Source organism: Ixodes scapularis, unplaced genomic scaffold (assembly GCF_016920785.2).
Source record: "Ixodes scapularis isolate PalLabHiFi unplaced genomic scaffold, ASM1692078v2 PGA_scaffold5__190_contigs__length_132052651, whole genome shotgun sequence".
Lineage (NCBI taxonomy): Eukaryota > Metazoa > Arthropoda > Arachnida > Ixodida > Ixodidae > Ixodes > Ixodes scapularis.
In genome coordinates this window covers 63,505,660-63,517,089 of record NW_024609880.1, presented here as the reverse complement: position 1 = coordinate 63,517,089, position 11,430 = coordinate 63,505,660, and the positions used below count along the sequence as shown (strand labels likewise).

At 49.7% G+C, this 11,430-nt stretch overlaps 1 protein-coding gene across 1 annotated transcript; it reads right to left on the bottom strand.

The window, feature by feature from the left end:
- Nucleotides 1-1,471: 1,471 nt before the first annotated feature.
- On the bottom strand, nucleotides 1,472-4,926 carry LOC121046787. Its single transcript, XM_040501419.1, has 2 exons — nucleotides 4,236-4,926; nucleotides 1,472-2,301 (listed from the first exon to the last, which is right to left on the bottom strand). The coding sequence occupies exons 1-2, from the start codon at nucleotides 4,924-4,926 to the stop codon at nucleotides 1,472-1,474; spliced, it is 1,521 nt and encodes a 506-aa protein (XP_040357353.1).
- Between the last annotated feature and the right edge of the window lie 6,504 nt (nucleotides 4,927-11,430).

Genomic DNA, 11,430 nt, shown 5'->3' with positions numbered 1-11,430 from the left:
ACGGAGCGCAGGTGTTGCTGTTGGTATTGATTCTGCTGTTCTGTCGCACTTTTCGTCGACACCAAAGTTTCATCAACACTCGTTACGCGAATTGCAAGCTGTATGGACATTTCATCGCGCGTGTTATCCTACCCAGTCTACCCGTTCACACCGCTTTGCGACGACAATCTGCAGCGGCTCGTTACCAGAAAAGTGGTCCCACATCCATTTCAGTTCAGCTCGTCCTCGGCAGTCGCCAAACCCCGAAGGAGAGGATTTATTCGGGCAGAATGCCACTAAAGCAATGCAGCTTGTTTAGTGGTCATGATAGACTATCTTCTGTCTGTTTTGTTATATTGTCACTGATGCTTGCTCCAGTCCTAGTTTCTATCAATATTTATTATTCTGGAAGTTCCAGGCCATGCTCAGCTGTCATTGTATGTTCTGGTGGAGGTGCTACACACTTTACCCATAGCCTTTCACTCTGTGTGGACCCTGGCGGCTCCTCAGTTGAGTTGCCCGATAACAAGACACAGGTGGCACATTATCCCGCGTCTTAAACCCCCGGCGAGCCGGGAACCAAGTCCTATCCCGAGCCCGGCAGAAAAACCGCAAGACGAGCGAGTACCACAAGGACGAACCTCGGAAATACACCACGAAGACCCTGAAATCCAAGCCAGTTGCTGCTACCAGCAAGAACCATTGGAATTAGGTCGTTTGCAAGAAAAACCGAAGCTGACTAAGCCAACAATGACAAACCTGAGCAGCAAACCGTGTCCGCTCCCACCATCGTTTGCATGGCTGTCGCACCTCGCATTGTGATGCCCTTTCACGCAAGGTGCATAAGACGTGGGGTGCTGGATTGAACAATATGACCATATGACCGTCTCACCCTCCACAGTGGGTAGATGGACAACCAGCTCCTGCAGAACCTATACTTCTAATGGAAGAAACTGCCAGGCACTGGTTTGAGAACCAGGAATCCTCCTTAACGTCGTGGAAAGTTTGCAAGACCGAGCTGAAGTGCAAGTTCTTCTGCCAACATTGACGAGAGAGAGCCGAATTCCTGATTCTGCCCAGGACACGGCCTCAACAAGAGCGTCACCACTTTTGTGGAGAATGTTTTGCGCCTGATCGAGCACCCACGCCAACCCTGATGCTACAGAAGACAAGAAGCTAAGAACCTATGTGAGGGACAACACGTTCGGCAGCCTTCTCCGCAACCCCACGACAGCAGTCGAAGGGTTCATGTCGTGTCTTGACGGGGCAACAGACACAGTAGACCGGAGGACCATGGCCCGAGGTTTATTCCATGGAGCGTGGAACTAGAACGAACCTCTCGTGCTATCAAACTGACACGACGATAAAGAAGAAGAGCGAAGGAACTAAAGCGCCGCCACTATAGTCCCAGTAGCGCGCGCTTGGCGGTAACTACACAACACTCCTCCCCCTTTGATTACGTAGCAGCGCCAACGGCAGTATTATACAAAAGTTAGGAGCGAGCTTGGTATCTGTCAGGCGGACGCCGTTCTCTCGATGGGTAGCGTCCTTCAGAAGTAGATCGGCCTGTAGGAGGTACAGGATCCCGTTGCGGGATGGTGTGAGGCTGCTGTGGCCCATGCTCTTGTACCGTGGCCGGGACACTTGGCTCGCCTGGTGAAAAGACCAGGAACCCCTCAGCGTCGTCGGTGTCCAAAGGTACCGGCGTTGCCGTTGGCCGTGTTTGGCTCAAAAGTTGATCGAGGTGCCGACGCCAGATGAACTTGCCTCGAGGCGTGGTAACCTGGACTTGGTAAGATACTGGACCAGTCTTCTTGAGGACGGTACCACGTAACCACCTCGGCGAACTCCTGTTATTTCGCACGAGGACATTGTCACCAGGGCAGATTTCTTCTCTGCTTGTCCTCCGTTGCTTACTTTGTATAAATTGCTTGTGGATCACTTTCCCCTCTACCGTAGGCTTGATTACATCCAACCTGGAACGCAATCTTCTGCCCATCAACAAGTTTGCTGGCGTCTCTCCTGTTGTTGAATGTGGAGTATTCCGGTACGTCAGCAAAAAGTGTTGCAATGCTTCTTCCAGAGACTCACCAGCGGATGACTTGCGTAGTGCAGACTTCAGTGTCTGCACAAACCGTTCTGCCAAGCCGTTTGTGCTCGGGTGGTATGGGGCGCTCACGACGTGTCTGACCCCGTTGTTCCTCATGAACACCTTGAATTCCTCGGACACCAGCTGCGGCCCGTTGTCTGAAACGATTGTTTCCGGAATTCCGAACCTGCAGAAAAGTTCACGTAGGCACCTCACAGTGCGCTCGGTCGTAGTGCTCTGCAAGGTGAACACCTCTGGCCACTTTGAGTGCGCGTCCACCACGACTAGGAACATGGTTCCGCGGAACGGGCCTGCAAAGTCCAGGTGTAGTCGTCTCCACGGTGCTGTCGGCCATGCCCAGGGGTGAAGAGGCGCTTTGCATGGATCATTACGCTGTTCCTGACATGCTTGGCAGCTTCGTACCTTTCTTTCAAGGTCTGAGTCAATTGATGGCCACCAAACATAGCTGCGAGCCAGCTCCTTACTTCGCACGATGCCGGGATGGCCTTGATGCAGTTCGTCGAGCACGGGCTCCTGCAGCTGGGACGGAACAACAACCCTCATGCCGTACATTAGGCACCCTTGATGAACACTCATCTGCAAGCGTCTGTCAAAGAACGGTCTGAGTTGTTGTTCTTGCACGTGCGTCGGCCAACCCATGCTTGTGTATTCAAGTACTTCACAAAGTAACGGGTCGCGCGACGTAGCGCGTGCAATCTCCTGAGAGGACACCGGCATTGACTCTAGCCGCAGTGCATAGAAGGACTCTTCGCCCTCGCAACTATCGTCTTTCCCACTTTCGAGAGGGAACCTAGAGCAAAAATCGGCCTCTGCATTGTCACTGGATCTCTTGTACACCAACGAGTACTTGTACGCTGACAAGGTAACAGCCCAGCGCTGCAACCGTGCTGCCGCAATAGACGGAATGCCTGTCTTTGGGCCCAAAATAGTCTACAGCGGTTTGTGATCCGTGACGAGAGTGAAAACTCGGCCGTAGATGTATAAGTGGAACTTTTTGATCCCAAAAATAATGGCTAGTGCCTCCTTTTCAAGTTGGCTGTACTTCTTTTCAGCTTCGGTCAGTGTGCGTGATGCATACGCCACAGGACGAGTGCTTCCATCTTCAGTCACATGAGACAGAACAGCGCCTATGCCATACTGGGATGCGTCGCACGCAACTTGCAAAGCTTACTTGGGTCGTAGTGTGCCAGAATCGATGGTGTTGCTAGCGCTGTCTTGATTTACTCGAACGCTGCTTGACACGCTTTGTCCCAACACCAGCGCTGGTCTTGATGCAGCAGCCTGTAGAGCGGGCTCGCCAGGGTGGATAATCGTGGAACAAACTTCCCGTAGTAATTTACCATACCCAGGAATGATTGGAGCTGCTGCTTGCTTGAGGGTGCAGCAACCTTCAGGAGAGCCTCGATCTTCTCTGGCGTCGTGCTGACACCTGCAGCACTGATCACGTGGCCCAGATAACGCAGCTCCTTCTGGAAAAACGCGCATTTTTCCTTCTTCACACGAACTCCACGCTCTGACAACCGCTTTAGGACTGCTTCCAAATTGGCCAAATGCTCTTCCGGCGTCCTACCGGTGATGAGGACGTCATCCAAGTAGCAACTGACGCCTTTCAGATCTTTCAGCATTGTGTCCATGATTCTCTGAAAAATGGCTGGTGCCGAGGAGACTCCGAATGGTAACCTGTTAACGGCAAACAGTCCTTTGTGTGTATTTAAAGTTAGGTACTTGCTCGACGTTTCAGCCATCACCACCTGGTGATAAGCCCGGTTTAAATCAATCTTCGAAAATTCCTGGCCTCCTGAAAGCGCTGCGAACAAGTCGTCGACTCTCGGGAGCGGATACAGGTCAGTGTCAAGGCAAGGATTCACGGTGGTCTTGTAGTCGCCGCACAACCTTATTCCACCGTCCTTCTTCACTACTGGCACAACCGGCGTCGCATAATCACTCGTTGTGACTGGTGTTATGACGCCCATGTCTTGCATCTTCTTTAGTTCAGCCTCGACAGCAGGCTGTAGGGCAAACGGCACGTTTCTTGCCTTGAGGAATTTCGGTGCGTGACCTTCTTTTAGCGTCAGCTCTGCCCTTTCTTCAGCAATAGTTCCCAGGTCTTTATTGAACAGATTTTGGTACTAGTCCAGAAGCACACCAAGCTTTGTGCGTTGTTCGGAAAGCGCCAAAACATCTGACCTGGCAATGCTGTTGATCCCGAAAATCCGATTCCAATCCAATCGGATCGCTTGCAGCCACTGCCGGCCGAGCAGAGGTGGTCCCTTTTCTCTTGTGATGTAGAGGGGAAGCTCGGTCCTCTGCTGTCCGTACTGCACGTTGGCGTGAGCAACCCCGACGGGCTGAACGATGTCTCCCTTGAACGTGCGCAGCTTGAGCGTCGTCGGCATGATCTTTGTTGAAGGAGATATCTGACGAAACTGTTGCAGTGACATGACAGAAACAGTTGCTCCTGTGTCCAGTTCCATTTCCAAGGCAACTTCCTGCACGTTTATTGTGAGTTTTATTGGTTCCATACCAGACGTGGTCATTTCCTTCATGCCAACTGGGTCTTGAACAGGAACCAGTTTCTTCATCGCCTTACGTGGCGTCCACTTCGATTTCTTTTCTTTGTCAGCATGACACACTCTTTGGACATGCCCCTTTTTGTTACACTTGAAACAGATATCCGCAATGTGCGGGCATACCCGGCTTCCATGTTTCGCTGAGCCGCAGCGATAGCATTCTCGCTGCGTCACGTTCGCCTCCGCGACGGCCTTCACCTTGTGTACGTCCGAAACTCTAGGTTCTGACGCATGTGTTTCAGCGACGTTCTTTTTTGCTGCTTCCATGGCTAGCGCTTTTTCGACGGCTCTCTGGGAAGTTAGCTTGTTGTCCTCTGTGAACAACACACGCTGAATGTCCTCTCTGCGTAAACCGCAGACGAAACGGTCCCTCAAGGACTGGTCAAGTGCGGCTTCGAAGTCGCAGGTTTGCGCCAATTTGCGTAATTCTGCAACAAAGGCTGCTACAGATTCGTTCTCGAGCTGCGTTCTTCTGTGAAACTTTGCGCGCTCGCTGATTACCGATGGCTTCGGTGCCAGGTGATCCCCCAAAAGCTTCTTTAGCTCATCAAACGTTTTTCTTGCTGGCAACTCCGGTGCGGTCAATGACTTCAGAAGACTGTACGTTTTCGGGCCTATGAGACTCAAAAATGCGTGTACCTTGTCGTCCTCGGCGATTCGGTTGACCAGAAGAAACGACGTGAGTCGTTCCTCATACGACGGCCAGTCGCTCGTCGATTCGTCAAAGGGCTCGATGTGTCCCAGTCGGCCGAAGACTTGCGGCACTTGACCCGTCGCTGCCGGATCCCCCGTTGCCATGTCGGCTTCCGCGTAGCAGTTCAGCGATCCCATCCTCGTCGCCAAGTTGTCGTGTCTTGACGGGGCAACAGACACAGTAGACCGGAGGACCATGGCCCGAGGTTTATTCCATGGAGCGTGGAACTAGAACGAACCTCTCGTGCTATCAAACTGACACGACGATAAAGAAGAAGAACGAAGGAACTAAAGCGCCGCTACTATAGTCCCAGTAACGCGCGCTTGGCGGTAACTACACAACAGTTCATATCAGCGAGGCTTCCAACATTGAATGTACACTGCAGGCCCGAGCCTATCAATATCATTATCAACAACTCCCCAGCGTCTCGACACTCGAGTCGTCCAGCTGCAACTTCGACGCCACCCCCCAAGCATCCGTGACATCATCCATAACGGTGTCCGGAAGGAGATAAGGAAGCTAGTTTCTGCCATTAATTGCCCGGCTTTTATTTTGATTGCCAAGATTGTTTCGGAGGAAGTTCGACAGGCATTTCAACTGGAGACTTCTTCGAGCAAAGCGACATCTGACGAACCGAGGGCGACTTATGCCACAAAGTCACAACGACCACCACCGCCTACCTGTTACTATTCAATGTGAATTCAACGAGACACCCCAACTCCGAAGCATTCCTGACATCGGGAAGAACCAATGTAGGTCCGCGCTGAACACATTGCACCGAGGAAAACGGAGCTGTTGCGAATTGCCGACCGAAAACCACTCTGCTATCATTGCATGAGGCCGACCATGTCTACTGGAGGTGCCCGTACAAATGAATTGGCCTGCAAGGGTTCGTGCCGAACGACCCTCGACCACGTTTTGACGAGCGTCCGCGAAAGATTGAGGATTATCTTCGGCGGTCTTTGTCCTTGGTGCCGACATTACCTTGAAGCTCGTGATCCACTTCATTTGGACGGGAGGTAAGCACGACAAAGCAGGTGAGCGGCAATGCAAGGACAGTTGATCTGGTGTCGGTTGTCGTCCAAGGACAATACCTAATAATTTGCTGACACTAATTATCTGTGTCCACGCCACGAAGCACACAATTTACAACTTTGAGGGAGAATGCCGCTGAGTGACTTGAAGAAATAGAATGGTTAGTTGCTCCCTAAAGTGAACGGCAAGCATCACGAGACTTCACTTTGCCACACGAGACTTACACAAGTTGCAGTGGTCGCGGGATGCAGAATAAATCGCAATTACGAAATGGAAGTGAAATGGCTTGGATAGCAAACATTGTTGCCAGCTATCTAGTCAACGGTACAGCAAAAGGCACAGTCACGTAACCAATACATGCCCAAGCTAGCTGCGTTGATGCAGAAAACTACCAGGAAAATTTGCGGATTAGAAGCCAGCCCTGCGGCTTCAGTGCATCAGATGTCAGTGGCTGCACATGACGTATGATTACAAGACTGTATCAGTCGGTCAAAGTTGCTACTCAACCAAACTGAACACCGACGTGCCAGGAGCGTCATCCGACAGGTACTACGACTGAACGCCTGACAGAAGACTGTCGCAGAAAGAACTCGTTATGGAACCATTTACTAAGAATCAATAATTATGTAATCAAGTGGAAATAAACATATTTGATACACTAACCAGATAAACATATTTCCGCTTGCCTTTACGCCTTAAGAGTCTATACACCAAGAATTGTGTTCACTGCACTCGCAGGTCCTTTTGGGGACACTCGCGTCTCTGACCCTTTAATATTAATTAATGGAACCTAACAGACTGGCAGACTTGTTGCATGGTGCTGCACACGCTCCACCTCTCCTGAACATGTGGTGCATCCGAAAACCGACTCCAGTGATGTGAAAATGTTATTTATTAATTTATTCCCTCCAGGGGCCTTCGTAGGCATTGCAGAGAGGATACTCAATACTACACACATGATAATAACATTAAAGCACACTGCTGTAACTTTTTAATTGCAAAAACAAACACACCTCTGAGCATATACTTTCATAGTATGTGTTGATGCATAGTTATATAGCAGGACACTTCCTATACGTATGACACAATACACCCTTTGCAGAACCCCATCAAGCAACACAACTGTCACCATTTTTTTTTCGGCGTAAAGCACACGATTGGGCCCCAGTTCACGTCGAATGCTAATGCAGCATTCGAGTCCAATAGGCGCCGAGCCGAGTTCACAGTAATGGTGGACATAACATTCTTGCCGAACAAATGCCCAAAGTATGAAAGCCTGGGGTAATTATAGTAGTAGCTACTGTAATTCGTTTCATCACAATCTGGCAAACGGCAAAGGCTACCGCCTCGGCGAGTCAATAGGCACATGGGAGAGAGGCACATGACAACATATCGTCAGAGTGCTCGTCTGCACAGATTTGTCACACACTTTCTCTCCGTGTCTCTGATTGGCTCGAGGGGGCTGTGGCGGTTGCCCTTTTCCAAGTTACAGTGATACGAAGTATAGGCAGCCCACACTTTCCAAAAAGGCTATTGAAGAGACCGAGAGGAATGGTCAACATTTCTCAATGACTGCTCTTCAGGCGAGGGATGAACAGAAATGTGAATCATCTTATCCAGGTAATCAGAACAAGTAAATAATTGACCTATTAATGCAGTACACTCATGATGAAAAAAAAGTATTGCTGCAATAAATCCTACGAAAGAAAAAAAGGTGCAGTTAATCTATGCATACACCAAAACAGTTGTTCTTATAGCAAGTCGAATAGCTTTGAAGCAGGTGCCTGCAATGATTTATTCATCCCCACACTCAATAAAACGTCATCCTCATAGCTGAAAATAAGTGTGCACTTCGCACTCACAAAAAAAGGAAGAAAATCAATCGAATGTAAAATCGTCGATTCGAGGAACTTCCTCGCTAAAAGTTGCTATGGTTATTCGGTGACGCAGGGCTGAAACAACTTCCCCTAGGCCCTAACGCGACGTATACCTTTCGCTTCGATTCTCAGACATTCCAACGTTCAAACAAAGCTGGAAAAATGCGAATATTTTATGCCTGAAGTTATATCGTAAAATTGTTGATAAGTGCTAAACGAAAGGTCGCAGGAGCTTCCTCGCTAAAAGTTGCTGTGATTATGCAGTTACCTAGGGCTGAAACAAATTCCCCTAGGCCCTACATCCGACGCATACATTTCGTGTCGATTCTCAGACATTCCAACGTTCAAACAAAGCTAAGAGAATGCGAAAATTTTATGCTAAAAGCACTCAAAGTTCCATCGATCCTCGAACAGATCCCGAATCCGAGCACCGGTACGGCGATACGGCTGATGCTGCTTCACAGGTGTTAATATCCAGATGATCCAGTGCGATCTTGCGCAAAAAGGGTATAAAGTCTCATTCCTTCATATTTTCACATTATACCTGCGTCAGCGAGCACGAAGAAGTCCGAAGTCGTCGGAAAGCAGCTGCACATCACGGCTACCGCACACCGAACAAACTCGCATCCGCCAGCTCTGGGCGCTGCCATCTTACCTGTGACGTCACGGCTCTTGGGAGGTCACGTGACGAGTGGTCACATATGCGTAAAGCATGGCGGCAACCGGGGGGGGTGCCACTTCCAAACTTCCGGTTTATCACTCTAAGCTTCTCTACCTCGTTGCTGTGAGTATGACTGTATCCGCGCTGCTCCATCCAAACATGAATTACCATCTAGCCCAAGCATCCACATTATCAAGCCATCATCAACCTACCTCGGAGCTATTTCTGTTTCTGTCCTGTCTTGGCTTAGCTTGCTTGAGTCTCTCGGATGGGTGGATAATTACCATAACGGTACACCTTGTGGCAGGCGGTAGCTTGCGCCACCTAGATTGAATGTTACAGTGGAACTGAATTTCGAAATACTGTGCAAATACAAAACTAATAATAATTGTAGGGCGTCCTGGTTTTATTAAAGAATCGTTTGATCAAAACTATAGTTAAAAAATGTCATAAACTAACGCAACTACATGTAATAATTTGTATGTGAAATTTAATTGAGCAGTGAACGTGAACTGTGTATACTACCGCTATTTCATTCATTTATTTGTTTAAAAACGCAATCAAATTGAGGACGTATATATTACCTCTAACTTTGTATCCTTCGTCCTCAATAAGTCCTCGGAAGGACGTTTCTAGGATGATCCAGCGACTGACGTTCTCAGGATGTCCTGAGGACGTCTTGAAAACCTTGAGGGCGTTTGTACCTTTCGAGGACGTCCTGAGGATGTCGGGTGTTGTCTGGGTGTAGTCCGCACCCGGTGCATAGTCCGCACGCTGTGCATAGTAGGCCCTGGTGTTTAATCGACACGAAAATCTTCTCATACACGGAACACCTTGAAAAATGTTCACTTTTAAGCGTACAAAGAAGCTTGTAGTATACATAAATCATTAATAACACACTCTTTCATTCAGAAAATCGGTCACCTCTCGTTATAATGAACGATCCTGAAAAACAAAACTCCTGTATAATCCGCACGCGTAGATAGTCCGCGCAGCCTAAAATTTCAACTTTTAAACATGTATAGTTAGCCGCGGACTATAGCCCGGAAAATACGGTATAAGGGTGATTTCATCAAAATACGGGCAGTCTAAAAGGGTTTGATTTTAGAACGATTTCCGGCTTGAGCGACGTCGCCGTCGGCGTAACCGCGCGTTGCATTGTGGGACGTTTTCTATAATGGCGTCACAGGTGATGTCACCCTCGTGACGTCACACAGTGCCTAAACTTAGCGAGGAAAGTTTTTCGCTAAATTTAGCGAAGAATTTTTTCCGTTAAGTGTGGAATTTTTCCGCTTAATTTACCGGGGAAATTATCCGGCCTACTCTAGCGAGAAAATTTCCCCGCTAAATTTTGGGGGAATATACCGGGAAATTGTCCCACAATTTAACGGTAAATTTTCGTGCGTACCCTCCCCTCCTTTCCATACCCTTCCCTAATGCTCCTCAAGACCTGCGCTCTAACTCGGCATTACAGAAAATTGTAAGCGTCTTTCATTCTTTTTTTTTAATTTCAGTGAAAAAGTTATTGAAAACGTTTTATCTTGGGTATAGGAGGGCATCACGCGGCCGGCTGCATGCCTTTCCGCGAAGGGGAAGGGGAGAAGGACATGGGGGAGGGGCGGGGGAAGAATAACTATATGAGGCCGGCTACACCAGCCGTTCTGATGTATGCCTACAACGAGTCGAAGACAAGCTTTCTTGCTTCATTGGGGCTTGTTGGTGCTGTCCAAGCCTCGAGCGTCTTGGGTCGACTCGCTGGGCTGAGCTCAGTGGCGGATCCAAAAGGAAGGGGGGGGGGGGGGGGGCGATCGCCCCCCCCCCCCCCAAACGCCTCGCCAGGCAGCCCCCCCCCCCCCCCCCCCGGTATTCTTTGTCAGCTCGAAGAAAAAACGTAAGGAATCGACGCGAGAAACAAAAGATTAAAACAGCGGTGGGTGAATGCGCCTGCTGGGAGCTTCCAAAGTAGGGTTTATCACCGTCAAGGTCACGGTACGTCTTCCCGAGAGGGACGGCGCCAGGTATTTCGAAGTGGGGAGACAGTGGGGAGGCGCACCAAATATCAGGGTCCTCGACTGCAGGCACACTTCCAAACAAGGCCAGCACGTCGAGCACGGAGGGAAAATACCTTCAACATATCTAGTCCCCTTTCTCTCTCTCTCTTTCTGTCTCCCTCTCTCTCTTTGGGGGTTGTCTGCGAAAAATTTGTGCCCTGAAAGCTGCCAAACGCAGACGTCAAGCAGCCTTCCTCAAGAGTAGCGGATTATCCTTCCTCTCTAGCGGCCGCCTTTTCATCACTTTTCGTTTGATGGTTTCTTCGTGGTTCTGGGCTTGTCTTTTGGCATGTCTTTTTTTGGTTTGCTTTGAGATGCTGCCGCCCACGGGCTCACTAAAGGTATCTTATTGGCACGCTGTGCTCATTGCCAAGGCAAGTGCGGAGGGGGACGTACCGGGAGGAGACGTTCCAGGGGGGGGGGGGGGGGGGGGGGGGGGGGGGGGGGGGGGGG